This window comes from Anomalospiza imberbis, chromosome 1 (assembly GCF_031753505.1).
Source record: "Anomalospiza imberbis isolate Cuckoo-Finch-1a 21T00152 chromosome 1, ASM3175350v1, whole genome shotgun sequence".
In the NCBI taxonomy this organism is placed as follows: domain Eukaryota; kingdom Metazoa; phylum Chordata; class Aves; order Passeriformes; family Viduidae; genus Anomalospiza; species Anomalospiza imberbis.
The window spans coordinates 47,794,415-47,809,273 of record NC_089681.1 but is presented as its reverse complement, the minus strand read 5'-3'; the positions used below and the strand labels follow the sequence as shown (position 1 = coordinate 47,809,273).

The window sequence follows — 14,859 nt, the reverse complement described above, 5'->3', positions numbered from 1 at the left end:
ATTTTAACAAGAAATGTTAAACATTAAGGCTTGCTGCCACCATTTTCCTATCCACACTGAATGGCAATCTAGTACAGGTTCTACTTTTACAAGTCATTTACAATGGTGATAAGTAGTATGTATGAGTAATGATTTTTAGACAAGTTGGTTAAACCACACCACTGTAAATTCGGTGATAATTTCTTCAAGAAGCTCTAAGCCTTACTAAAATGGTATTACTTACTGTGATCAACTGCTTATCACCATCTTTTCCTGCTTCTTTTAGCTTCTGAATAGGTTCCTCAGATGATGGCAAGTTACTGCACTTTGATGTTAATGAAGGATTTGACAATGGAGCCCTCGAAACACAAATATATTTCATATTAAAAATGGAACTGCTTATACACATCATGCTAGATACTCAAAATGTTGTGATTAGTACTAACTTTACCAAGACGCAAATCCAAATTAATTAAATAAAACACAGTCCTGTATATTTTAACATACAATTCAAATGAAAAGATAAGGAAATAAAAGGATCAATCAAAAACCACCATTTGTAACTGGCCAAATTACAAGATTTTTTCTGAAAAAAAAAATTATTATCAAGTGGGTAGGTTAGTCTCAACCATTGTCACCAGCATTTAAAAGAGGCACTTTCAGAGCATGACTGATGGTGCCTAATGTTATTTTCAAAGTAAGATTTAGGTATCATTAAGTCAGGCTGCTAAAGCAGACCATGTAAATATATTCTCACAAATCTAGGTCAGATATCAAATCCCCACAATTAAAACATATTATCTTCTAACAGGTGGCCGTGAAGGGAGGAAGACCCCAGGAATAAATGCATCAGTAACACAGCAATCTGACTCAGTTTAAACCTCTCCTTGTCACAGCTGAAAGAAACACTGGAAAATACAATAAACTATCACCAAAACCATTCTATGAACTTGCTCCTATATTCAGGGAAAAAAAAAAAAGACATTTGTTCCAGGTTTGGATAAAACTCGTAGAGATTGCCAAAGCAAAACACACACAAAAATACCCATACTTCAACTAGGTATTTACATATTTTTCTGTTTCTGACCAAACTTAATTGTGGCACCTCCTGTAGCACAGGCAGCAGGTTAATCCAATGAGCTTTTTAAAAAAATAACTCTTGCCAGACATTTTTAAAAGAGCATTTCGTGCTAAATCAGGGTGAATTTTTTTATTCCCTTCATGTGCCCTAAAATTTGCCTTATGTAGCTACTTCAAGGTTTGACTATTCCTGCTGCAACCTTTTCCTACAAAGCCCTAAAGAGAACTACACGGTAGATATGCACACAGGTAACACATTACTCTATGTTATGACAGGATTACCACAGAAAGAATGATGGCTTAAATATTGAATATCATATAGAAGGTAGGGTAAGAAAGGTCTCAGAATTAAAATATATATCCGAATAACAGTAAATCAACATGAGCTTGTTCAGGTAATAAAGGTAACAAATTTAAGTAGATACTATAAACCTGTTTGGCAGTTGAGAATAAAAATAAAAAAAAATCAAAAAGTTATTGCAGTGCTTATCAATACATTTTAAACCACTCATTTAACTACTTTGCGTCTACCTTACCAACCATCTTCTCTCAAGTTCCACAGCAGTAGTTTTTCAACATGTACAAAAGGACTGGTTAGCCAGAATTGTTCTGGCCTCAGAGACATACTGAAAATTACCTCAAAACATTTCTTCTTGTCCCCATTATGAATATAGAAAACAGTAACAACACACTGACCAATGCTGCTGCTCAAGGTATCAGGTACAAAGAATTTTTTTGTCTTAAGCTTGTAATTGGCTAAAACCAGAGCCTATGTCAGAATTGCTCAAAAATGGTAACAGTCAATGTGATTAAGGCTAAAATACAAACTTGAACTGTAAGATAAATTTAGTACTAAGAACTTTTTCTTTTAAAATGGCTGCTGACACCTTCATTTCACAGCAATCACAAAATTCTGAATTAAATCCCCTGCTCCTCGCCTAAAAAAAGTTCCCATGTACAACACTCCCATAGTACAAGGAGTAGAAAAACTCCTCCAGACATAAGTGAAATAATTCAGTACATGAAAATCACATGGCAAATCCTTTCCCTATTCCCTGGTTCTCATCTGATTTAAGGAAGAGACCAGTATAAATGTTTTTCCAACTCTGTTAAATAATACTTTTTGAAATAAATATGCAGCTACAAATATCTTAATTATTTTCTTAGCAAAGCAAACACATCCCTAAACAATGGGATAAAATAGAAGTCTGTTTTTACAAAGGACAAGTCACTTATTTGAAACTGAAAACTGAGGCTGGGAGAAAACTGTTTTTTAATAAATTCTCTCATAACTCTACCCATGCAAGGTTACTGTAATTTCCTAATGTATGAAATGCCATACCTGTTCTCAGATTCAGAAGTTGGACTTGTTACTGAAGTTTGCATCAACTGCGTGGAAGCCAAATCTACAATTAATCAAAGATTATAACTTCATTATAAAGTTTTTAGTTGCAAAGGAAATTTGAGTTACACAGTGATTTTCAAAAAACATATTCAAAACAATCTGTTCATGGCCAATTAAAAAAAAATCAAGTTTTCAAGTGTTCGCATGTTTCTCCAAGTATACTTAAAAAAAATAAAAGGCATTTTTCTCCAACATTTTGACAGCAGTTCTGCAGGACAGTTTGCCAGAAGCTAAACAAGGCCAGCAGTAAACTACACAGGAGTTTAAATATGTTTATACTGACACACATATAAATAGCTGTCTGTATTTTATTAGAATCATAAATGTACAGTATGCCCCCATCTGAGGCATGTTCTGCAATACTTCAGGAAAAGAAACAATCAAAAACAGCAAAAAAAGAATTTTTTTAAAAATTCTGTAATAGAAATTAAGAGCAGCTACCCTTCAAAAGTATCCTACAATGACAGGAAAAAATCTCTAACTATTTAGTAAAGCTGAATATAAAACAGTGCACTCAAACTAAGATTCAGATTGAAAAAAGATACATGAAAACCCCAAAACAAACCCCTCACCACAAAGAACAGAAAACAAAATTAATGAAGAGACAACTTAGTGATTTATTGACAGTATTTCTTAGTCAAATGTACTTCAGTCAAAATATTCACATCACACTCATCATAAGCTTTGACAAACTGCATTTACATGCTGATAAATGAAGACTATTGTAATAAAAACAGGAGTGATTACTCAATAATTTGGTTAAGATCAAGTAGACAAATTTAAAAGAAACAAATGCAGATACTTATTCAAAGGAAACAGAGCAGAGAATTAACAAAACCCAAGCCAAGAGAAGAAGCCAACTGAAATATGCAAGTTTTACTGCTTTATTACATGGAAAAGGAAAGAATTTGGTTGGGTTTCTCCTCTTTCCTACTCCACAGCCCAGAGAAGAAAGCACATTTCAGTGCTATTCAAGTGGCCCTGGGTGTGACACAAAGCAATACCAAAACCTCCTGCTTAAAAGTTCCAACTCCTGAAGTTTAGTTCTGAGCCAGCTATGCCTTACTCTGTGAAGCACTCCTCTTACAGGGAGACTTATCCTTCCCACAGAACTGATCAAACCAAGTGGAGAAATCTGTAGTAGACAGTTACCTTGAGGTTCACTTTCTCTGGGTTCTTTTTTTAATTGTTTTGGTGGTCTAGGAGCTGTAACACACTTTACAGGAGAACTTTCTGGACTTGATTCCAAATGTAACCGAAAGTTCTAAGCAAAAGAGAAAATATTAAACTAAAAAGTGTCCAAATTATTCAATGCCTTTAACCTACTAATAAAACTAGTAACTGAACTAAGTATTAATATTTTGAGTACAGCATCAGTTTTATGTTAATTTAAGCAGACAAAATGTAACTTATTAGCTAGTTCATATTGAAGTTTGTGGTATTAAGTTTACAAAAAAAAAAACTTTTTCATTTTATATACAAGCTTGTAAAATATTTCCTATAGAACACAATTATCCTTAAAATCTTAAATTTTAGTAGAAACTCATTCAGATAAGGAAATGAGAGGAAAACAGGTTCATTTACTCCAAAAGTGTAATATACCTTTGCAAAAAAAAACAGCTACAGAAGCTGAAGTGTCCATATGAATCCATACAACCTTTGGCTCCAGCACAAAATTTCATTGATCAACATTTAGTTAACAACAGAATCCAGGAGGGTGGAATCAATTAATTTTTCAACTTACTATCACCCATCTGTAACAACACAGCAGTAGATCTCTAATACACTTGAAAATTTTAAGTTACTGTAAAATGAAGTTATTGTTAAAACAATTCTGAGCATGGGATTCTCAGAAAACAGAACAGATTTAGAACACCCTCCCACTATACAACATAATTAAAATAACTTACCTCATCTGGTCTTGGCTCACATAAATGTTTCGTCAAGTTAGGCAACAGACCATTTTCTGCACCTTTCCTTGTGGGCTGTTTTGTTTCTAATGTCACTTCTTTAGCTTCAGCTCTTTCAGAAGGATGTGATTTCTCCCGTGCACAAGTTGTACTTTCATTCTCAAAGAGTCTTGTTGACAGCTTGCTTTGTGCCTTTGAAAGCTCTGCTTCTGCAACCATTTGACTTGCCTCTGAAACTTCAGGGAAATCTTTTAAAAAAGGAAGCTTGGGGACAGTTGGAAAATTTGAGTTACTTTGCTTCACATTACTAGCTTTCAGCAATTTAATTTTGGTCCATTTAGAGTTTTTGTTTGAGGAGTTATTTCTACCATTCAGAGTGCATTTGACAGGCATTGCTTTTTTGCTAGGGAAAAACCGTTTGCACTGAGTACTTTGATTGGGTTCTTTTTGAGTAAGCATTTCACTTTGCTGTAACTGCGTCTCATCATGCTTTTCTTCTGCTTTGCTATCCTCTGCATTAGGGGAATCTTTTCTCACTTCTACTGTATCTGACTCTATCTCACCTGCAATTTCTTCACAAAGTTCAAGGATGCTCACCCTTTTGGATTTTGCATCATTCTCTGGTTGATCAGCCACATTTGTCTCACTTACAGATGGCTGTGAAGTGTTTTTTGGTTTTGTACTGGGTTTTATGTTCTGATGTGTTTGTTGCTTTTCCTTAGATGTTGTAGAATTTGGTTTAAGAGAATCAGTTTCCGCTTTCTTTGTGTTGCTAGAATTCGAAGATACAGGGCCTGTTTGGTGTTTCTTGACTTCCTCAAGACTCTCAGCAGGACATGACGAGGACCCTTGAAGATTTGGTTGAAAGCTACTGGAATTATCCTTTTTATTGTCCGCTTTACACTTCTTCTCTTTCAGAGAGCTGGTCACTTCTACATGTATTTCTTTATCCTCGTTTGTATTGTTTGGCTTTATCTTTGTGTTTTTCTGTTCTGTTTTCCCTCCAGCAGATTTCAGTGGTTTTGCTGCAATGCTCCGAGTGTGTTTTTTTGCCTGGCTACTGTGCTTACCTTCTGAAACTTTTTCTTCTTTAACTTCTCTGCTGCGCAGGGATCTTGCTGGAACATGCACATGTGTTAACTGCTGTAGTCTCTGTGATCTCCTCATTACTGGCTCGTTTGGTGCAATTAAGCATTTTGACTTAGGAATTTCTTGCACAGATTTTTTCTGGCATACCTCCTTATTTTTTGCAGATTTAGGCTGCTGCTGTTGAACTGTTTTGCCAGGTATTATTTTATTATTTGAGTTGAGTGCTAATGATCTTGTAGTCATGCGTGTTCCTGCTTCAGGTTCATTGGTGTTATCACTGAAAGAGTCAAATTATATTTTTTTCAGCATCCAGAAAGCAGAATCTGTCATAAGGTAATTTTCATTCCTCCTCTGCCTCTTTCTTTTCTTTTTTAAAAACACTAGATCTTATACTCCCAGTATTTTTGGAAGAATTTGCTCAAGAATTATCCCAAAAAGGTGTTCACTTCCACCTAGTTACTCTTAAGTGCTGTGTTTAATGTTTTTTATGCATGGCAAGACTGAACTATGAACCCCAGATGAATACTTTGTAAGATTTCTAGCAGTTTTTAATCACTGATACTTGTGACTTTCAAATGAAGTATGAGTTACATATACATAGAAAGATAATATTAGATTTATTTTAGCTTCAGAAACATTTTTGAAGGAGGTCTTTCTGGATTTCAAGGCACTTAGAAGGTTCCAGAAAAAAATCATGTAGCAAACAGCATACATAATGATTTAAATGTGATCTCCCTTCTAGCACTATTTAACTATTTACTGTATCTTTAACTCAGATTCCCTCTGCTTAGATTGTTTCTGCACTAATGTAGTCTATCAAGATAATGCAGAATTACGTAATTTTTTTTGTTACTGACCTGTTTGGCTTGACAGAGGTTTTGAGCACAGCTTTCTCCTGCACTGCACACTGATTGGGCTTTGATTTATTTGAGCCATGTTTTGTATCCGACACTTCTTTTTCCTTCTTTGACAAAGATGGTTTGCTGTTCTTGTCCAGCTTTGGACGTTTAGCAGATGGTTCCACTAATGCAGACTTCCTTTTCTGAGCTGCCATTTCTGTAAAAAAAACAAGCGACTCGGCTTTTAGACTCTTTGTCAAGTATCGTAACTTTTCATTTTTATATATTCGCTTTCCTTTTACAGCCAAATCATGCTGTGATCAGAAAGCAAGTCATTAAAGCAATCTCAAATCAAATGACACTCATTTTACTTACAGGTTTTTACAAGAGGCAATCGATGTTTAGGCCAAAGTAACTTATCAAGGTGTGACAAGAGCATTCCTTATGCATATGCTTACAAACAGGATGTTTCATGCCACCTATGAAGAACAGAAAATGTTCATGCAGTAGACACTTCACAACTTCCTACTCGAGACTCTCAGTTCCCATCCTCTTCCATCCCCTCAAATAATGCTTGGCCTTAGAGTTTCATTGATAAGGAAATAAAAAAAAAACAAACCAACAACCAACCAAAAAAACAACAGACACATTTTATTTTGTATTTCCATATCCAACTATTTTTGGCACTTTGCTGTCTTAAGCACTACCCTTATACCTTTTGAAATGTGGCAATTAACAGTATAATTCAATAGGAAGTTTCTCAGCCTTCCACCTTTTTCCAGAAAATAGTGTGCTGCTCTATTTTAGAGCTATCAAAAAACATGGGACTTCTGTCAACTCTGTGCTTCACAGCAACAGGAATAAATCCATTAGACTCAGTTACCAAGTTTTGTGGATGCTACAGCAGAACTTCACAGACATCAGCAACCACCTACAACTTCTAATATGACTTAAGCTACAAATCAGAGATGGAAAGCCTAGAAAGTAGAATTGTGAGAGACATTTGCCTTGGGCAGTTAAAGACAATGTCTTCATGAGAATTGAAGTGATGTTAATGATGCAGAAGTTACTCTGCACAAGAGACTGAAAGCTAACAGAAATTCTTGATAAAAATATCTTCACAGATTTGGCTGATAATCCCTTTCATATACATTTCTGACTTGTGAAACTTTTCAGTTCCCTTATTCAAAGACACCGTTACTGTATTATGGTATAGGTAATAATTGTTCAATAATAAAAAAAAAGTTTCAAAAGTTTCACTAATAACTTTGTAAAATAAAGTTTACTGGAAGACTCAGTGGTCAGAACTTCCACATCACCTTTTTCAATCAAGAATTACCTATTAATTTTTGTCACTGACAGACTTACAGATTATATACAGGTTTCTATAAAACTACATTGCTTTTCAAACCTTAACTGATCTGATGTTAAATCTGACACATTTTTAAGGTCAAACAGGAACAATTCACTGGTTTTGTAACACAGACCAGACACTTACAGTTCACTGCAACTAAAGTATGACTTCCAGTATTGACAAATGAATGTCTTTCCCCAAAAACTTGAAAGATATTTATGTTAAGCTCCTTTTAATAACTGATCATTATCCAAAAGGAAAATGTAAACAACTGTACTTTTTCTTTTCTTTAGACTTTATATTGTTCTTAACCTCATTTTCATTTATCCACTTACGAAAGCATTTCTAACCATGCAAAACCGGTAATTTTGTTAAAAAGCTGATGAAAAACTCAGATTCCAGAAACCAGTGCCGTCTTCTGACCTTCTCCTTTAAAGAAGATACATGATAAACAACACATATTTGAGGTATATTTTTTAAATTCCGCCCAGAGAAGAAATCTCTAATAGCACTTTTTGTGCTGCTATTATTTTCATGTCTCACCCTAAGGAGCAGGTAGTAGAATTTGCGTGCCTACATTCTAATGGCTCATGAGCTCCACGACACCTCACAAGCCTATGGGATTCCCCCAGCCAAAGGAAACACGACCGAGATGCAGTATGGTCACTCATCCTGAAAACAGCAGCCCTACTTGCTGAATAGGTCTTTGGTCTCTTAGAGCACAACACCGACCCTCAGAACATGAGAATATCATGACACTGTATACACCTGGACCTTCTTCGGTTTTTTTCCAGACATGACATGGCACACTCAGGGAAGACTTACAAGTACAAAACTTCCCTCGCTGGCACTCCTTCTCAGGCAACTAAAAAACACACTCTCCTCCCACGGAGCTCTTGAACAGTAATTTCTTTCCTACTGAGTACGACAGAGCAAAGTCTTTTCCTGACATTCTAGAACTGGCAGTCTCTGCCCTGGAGAAGTCACCCTCTAGTAAAAGCCGGATTATGGAAAGCAGGGAAGACATAGAAGTGCAGGAACAAACTAGAACACGAGCAAAGAAAGGTTTGGTGCAAGAAGTACGGGGGGGAGGGGCGGGGGGGTGGAAACCCCGAAAAAAAAAAATAGAGCAAACAAAAACCTCAAACCCAAAAAATCCAAACCAACAAACGAACAAAACAGAGAAACGCGAGCCCCACAGCTTCCAGTCCTTAGAGCAGGGGCTGAAGCAGGTTGCCCACCAGCTGGACAGGGCGCGGGTGTCTCGAACCTGAGCCGTCCCGGCTAAGGGCCACGGCAGCGCCTGGCAGCCCCTACAGCACAACTCAGGAGGAAGAGAAGAGAAGGGGAGGGGAGGGGAGGGGAGGGGAGGGAAGGGAAGGGAAGGGAAGGGAAGGGAAGGGAAGGGAAGGGAAGGGAAGGCCTCCAAGCGTGGCCCGTTGTCAGCCGCCCCAGCGCCCCGCGGTGACAGCCCTCCCGGGGCAGGGCCTGGCGGTGGGACCCCACTCCCGGCCGGGAGCTCCCGCGCCCAGGGCCGCCGGGGGCAGGACGGGAGTGCCAGGATAAGGCCGGGCGCTCGCCACGGCTCCCGCTCGCGACTGGGCACGGCCGGCCCGCTCCCCCCGCGACAGCGGCGGGCAGGCCCGGGGAGGAGCCGCCGCTGGACTCTCGGCCCCGGGCGGGGGCGCGGGGGGCAGCGGGCACGGGGCAGCCGGGGGTGACGGGACCCGGCGGGACACGGGTGGGATGGGGAGTGTGGGGGAGAACAACTTCCTCAGCGCTCCCTCTCCCGCCCCCCGGTCTGCCGGCGGTCGCTTACCTCGCGGGGGTGTCAGCGACGTGCCGGCGCTGGCGGAGGCGGCGAGCCCGAGCCTCGAACCCGCCCACAGCCGGGCACCGCCGCGGCACCGCCCCGTCCCGCCCGCCGCCGGCCCAGCCTCCCCCGGCGGGGACGGGACATCTTCCGGCGGGAGTCGGAACGGGGAGGGCGGGAAGCGGCGGGGTTCGCGCGTGCGCAGCCGCCTGTGAGGGGGTCTGCCGTACGGTAACGTTGAGTAAGGAATGCAGAGATGCTGCTAATTAAAACACCTCTCCAAGGACCGGAGGGTGTCTACAAGAGCACGTATTGACAGGACAAGGCGGGGATGGCTTCAAACCGAGAGAGAGTAGGTTTAGGTTTAGGTTATGTATTAGGAAGAAGTTCTTCTATGCGAGGGGATGAGGCACTAGAACAGGTTGCCCAGAGAAGTTGGATGCCCCATCCCTGGAGGTGTTCAAGGCCAGGCTGGATGGAGCTCTGAGCTACCTGGTCCAGTAGGAGGTGTCCCTGCCCACGGCAAGGGGGTTGGAAGCAGGCAATGTTTAAGCTCCCCTTCTGGCGGTGATGTCCCAGTGGCTCAGCCCGCTCGCACCGCCAGGCACCCAGGTGGGTTATCCAAGCCTCGTCCTTGGCCAAAAACAAGGGGGAAAATGGCACCATGTGCCGTGGGGCCAGTGGGGACGAAGTGACTGCGGTGGTGGCCTGCGCTGTGTCAGTGGCTGACACCTCACAGCTGGCAGCTGTAGTGAAATGAAAAGAGTCGACTGAAGAGTCAGCTGGGAAGGGGCCTCATCAATGTCTATAAATATCCAAAGGAAGGGTGACAAGAGGATGGAGCCAGACTCTCCTTGGTGGTTCTAAGCAGTAGGACAAGAGGGAATGGGCAGAAACTGATGCACAGGAAACTCCACGTGAACATGAGGAAGAACTTTACTGTGACTGTGGACTGGGACAGATTGCCCAGAAGCGTTGTGGAGTCTCCCTCACTGGAGACACTCAAGAACCATCTGGGCACAATTCTGTGTCATATGCTCTAGGATAACCCTGCTTGGGCAGGAAAGTTGGACCAGATGACCCTCTGTGGTCTTTTCCAACCTGACCAATTCCATATTTTGGTGATTCTGAGTCCCACCAAGTTCCTGGTGGCATTACAGCAGATGTGCTTGCAGCAGCGTTTCCTTAGTGTTTGCAGGCCTCTTCTCACAATTATGTTTGCAGACACTTTTGAAATAGGTTACTCAGCTGTGCAGTCGTGCAGACAGCTGCCAGCCCCCTTGGTACAGGTGTGCCATGGTGTCAGGGTATGTCACTTAGGTGTAAAGCAGGATGGATTGTGTCTGGGAGGTTAAAGAGGGTTCTTGGATGTGTCTTGGTCCTGCACTGAGATGGGTGCACTGTGTGCACTCCTCTTTCCAGAGCATTGAGTTCACTCGGTGAGCTGCCTTTTTGAGTTCATTTGTCCGACTTGTTTTGCTTTCCTAAGTCCAGCAGTAACTCTGAAGGTGCCAGCTAGCTCTGTTGTTCTGTGTATTCTGCACAGTGTTTCACAACTCACTCTATAGCATAACCACCTATTTGTGGCTTTTACCATGGTCCAGGATATTTGAGTCCTTGCTACACTTGTGAAGTGTTTATACCTCACCAAACCTTATGTCATGGCTTCTTTGCCTCAGGATATTTATGTGTCTGAGCTTGTTGTCTGCATTGGCAAGTATGAGAAGTTCTGAAGAAAAAGCTGAAGATCTGACATCCGCACCACTGATGTGGCAGTCCAGACCAGCTTTTGTCACTATGGATGCAGTGACAACTGGAATTTGAATATACTGAGTGTGTTCTGGGGATGTAACTGTGGATTTGGCTTCCTTCACAAGGAATCCATTATGCAGACTCTGAGAGCCTGGATGCTAAGTGGGAGCCATCAGAGGATTCCCTTCAAAAGTGAGCTGCTGATCCTAACTAGAATACTGATGCAGAGGTACCTCATGCGTACCTATTGTGCTTCATCCATATTACTTTCCTAGAGGTAACCTGGAGTAGGTCCTACCTGAAATGCACATATGTGTATCAAGATCTTGACATTCAGTATCTCTGCTCTGCATACCCACTCCTATCAGTCTGTACTTGCCAGTATAGACACAGCCTCCGTTTATTTGACTGTGAATTCACCTAGTGATGTGTGTACACCACTGGAGAACAGCGTGATGAACCTCAGCCAATAGCCATGAAAAGTTTAGAAGAAAAGGCACTATGTGATGGGGTTTCTCCCAGAGATTTCTAATTTCCTTTACAATTTCTGGTTACAGCTCAGTGATCTAAAGGGGACCACAGAAGTATTTTATTGTTTGGTTCTGTAAATACTCATTTGTTAATGCTTGAAGTATTTTTAAAAGGGCTAATTTTGTTTTTATAATAAACTTTCTAGGTCTGTTTTATAATCTTAAAAACATTTTAGTGATTTCTATTGTTATCACATTTATGGGATTGTTGAAAATTGCTGTCAAGTTTCTGACTAGCATAAATTTGTTCATATAAATCAAATTTACCTGGAGATACTCTGTTTTGCCTGTAAAGTTTTCTGTCTCTTTGTTAACTGGAACACGGAACTGCTTTCCTTGATAAGTCCTCTTTCTGGACACGCTTCATTGAAGCACAGTTTGTACTGGATAAATGGGAATTTTCAGCAGCTGTAGTTTTTTTTTTTTTAAAGCTGATAGGAGATGTTATTTATAACTCCCTGTAGTAGCTACTCTTTAATGCATGATAATCTGCTGTGACTTTACAATGAACACAGCCACATGTGGTCTCCTGCTCTCCTTCAGTAAACGAATATTTTCCAGATGAAGGATATTTTAATCACTAGGCTGCATGTAAATTTCCTGAAGGATGATAAAAGCATTTCTTTATGTTACCATTATCTTAGTAAATTTAAAATTATGTTTTCCCATATCTCTTTCTTAGGAACATGAAGCAAGTAAACCTAGAATTTCTTCCATCCTTCCATGAAATAGGAATTTGCTGTACAGCAGGGAAATAGTAAAGTAGCAGGCGTTCTTATTAAAGCATTAAATTGCAAAATTTGGAAAAACTTATTTCACGGGATAGAAGAATATCAGTAAATTTCCTGTTTTCCACAGGGTGGCAGCATTCTGAAGCACTGATGTCAGTGTGAACTTGCTAGCAAATGCCGTTCTTGAAAGAACACAAACTTTACAGAAATTTACTCTCCTTGGAGGTTGTGGTGAATATAAACAGGAGTGCTTGGGCATGAATTGTTGTTGAACTGGGGAACCTGGGGAGGGAGGAGAAACTGCATTCACATAGGTGAAGTATATAAGTGGGACAGATTTAAACTCCCAAAAGATTTAACCCCTTTGTTAATTTAGCCATTTACTACTGCAGTCATACTGCTGGAGTGCCTCTTGTCTGAAACTACGTGAAAAATTACTTGCATCTAGGTTATGCCTTTTTGCATGGAATAACTCAGCTGATGTTGGATCACTCCACTAAATGCAGAGAATGTCCTGTTGGGCTACAGCTTTGGGAGATGACTGGCACCAGAGTGGAAGCTTCTGTTATTTCCTCCACTTCCTTTACCCACTCCTAGCAGTGTTCTCCCGCTCCTTAACCCGCCAGCCTCCATCTAGCACCTGACGGACCCCCGCAGACATGCAAATTTAACCTCCTGAGCTAGCAAAAAACCAAACACGAACAAAGCCAGTGGAAAAACTGAGTCATATTCTACCACGGTAAGAAAGGCCGTATGACTGGAATCAGGTTAAGAAAAGACAGGGGAGGAGGAAGCGCAAGCCTTCCCCTTTTGGCATGAGGGAGCTGTTCACGTTGACAGCTGCTTGTGAAACCGCAGCCTTAGGGCGGGCTGCATAGTTACAGCATTGAGCTCTTGATCCCAAACTCAGTCCCAGCGGTCCTACCAGCACGCAGGTTTTACAGCCCCCTTTGACATGCAAACGCGCTTCCCACCCTGCCCTACTTTTTATCAGACACCTCATCTGAGCGACGAGGTGGTGACAGACAGCCAAAAGGCAGGAGCTGCTTAACCTTTCACCGGTAATGAAGCTTGCAGGCACCGCTCGAGCCTCAGAATGCCCCAGACCGGTGATGTAAGGCCGCACGGGAAGCTCATTTAAACCAGTGGCTTTCTAATCACTACATATACAGAACATTTAAGGAACTGGAGGAGCAGCTGAGACAGCACAGGGCTCCGATTTTCCTCCTTTCAGCAGATTCAAAAAGTCTCTCTATCCTAAGAAAAAGGGAGAAGCTGATTTTTGCATCTGTAGTAGAAGGAATGAGACAGGAAAATTGGATCCTTAAGAGGAAGAGATGCTTGCTAATGAAGAACCACTATCTGCTTAGAAGATTTTTCATTTTCTTCTGTTGGAATGAAAATTAAACAACAACAACAACAACCCAAACCCAAGAAGTGGCTGAGCTATTCCACAGCAGATTTGCTGCAGCAGTTACCTGGGGAGACCCAGCATGTATGCTGGAGGTCAGTAGCAAGTTCCCAGGCTGAGTCTCTTGGGCTTCTTTATGCCTTCCTCTTTCTTATTCATTGCCTTGAGCAATCCAAGGCTCGCTCTTTTTTACAAGCTGCCATGCTGGGATGGGAACCCCAGTAAGTGGCACAGGTTGAAGTGTGCCTGTGTGTTACAGCGACTCGATGTTTCCTTTTGTTCCCTCGGGGTGATGATGCATGGAGTTGAAGAGACCCGGGGAGAAGTGGAGTGTAGGGCTAAACGTCTTCTTCCTGGCAGGTGTGAGTCACTGGCAGGAGCCAGGTAGCTACAGGAGTTGTAGGTGAAAGAGGCAGTTCCCCTCTGGAATTCCTGTGCAGAGAACACCTGGGACAGCAAGGGTTGGAGAATGCCCTGGCTGCCTGGAGTTAAAGAGCTTTCCAGGGCAGTTAGTTGAAAAGGTAGGGGGCCATGTTCAAAATGGGGGGAGGTAGAATTTGAATAGTTGGTTTTCTTTTGGTGATTTTCTTTTTGCAGGGAAGCAGGAAAAAAAATGGGCTGGGACTTGCCCACTTTGCTTGCATGACAAATGGGACTTTTTTTTTTTTTTTTTTTTTTTTTTTGGTTTTGTTTTTGTTTCCCCAGGGGAAGAGGGGAACAGGAATAAAAAGAACTGCAGATAGCTACATCTGGAGGGAAGGCTGGTATAGTTGGCCTACAGAGATTTTGGGCTGGGACAGAGAGTCGATACATGTATGCGTGGTACACAGGGGTCCAGACCATTCCAGAAAAAAGAAGAGGAGGCTGTTGTCTGAAACATTTGGGAACTGCTGAGATAAAGTAAGCTGTTCCATTGTGTTGATTTGAAGGGCTCAAACAGTTGACTGTGAGATCTCAGCTGGAAAT

The 14,859-nt window shown here is 41.3% G+C and overlaps 1 protein-coding gene across 4 annotated transcripts in view; it reads right to left on the bottom strand.

Annotated features, from left to right (window-relative positions):
* ESCO1 (establishment of sister chromatid cohesion N-acetyltransferase 1) overlaps positions 1-9,615 on the bottom strand; it is a 32,324-nt gene extending 22,709 nt beyond the window's left edge. For all 4 annotated transcript variants that reach the window (XM_068190955.1, XM_068190965.1, XM_068190973.1 and 1 more), the window contains exons 1-7: positions 9,476-9,615; positions 6,678-6,781; positions 6,321-6,519; positions 4,375-5,740; positions 3,617-3,728; positions 2,402-2,465; positions 224-338 (exon numbers count right to left, since the gene is read on the bottom strand). In XM_068190955.1, coding sequence (XP_068047056.1) covers positions 224-338; positions 2,402-2,465; positions 3,617-3,728; positions 4,375-5,740; positions 6,321-6,517 — 1,854 coding nt within the window. In that variant the 5' untranslated portion in view covers positions 6,518-6,519; positions 6,678-6,781; positions 9,476-9,615. The remainder of the gene's footprint in view (positions 1-223; positions 339-2,401; positions 2,466-3,616; positions 3,729-4,374; positions 5,741-6,320; positions 6,520-6,677; positions 6,782-9,475) is intronic.
* Between the last annotated feature and the right edge of the window lie 5,244 nt (positions 9,616-14,859).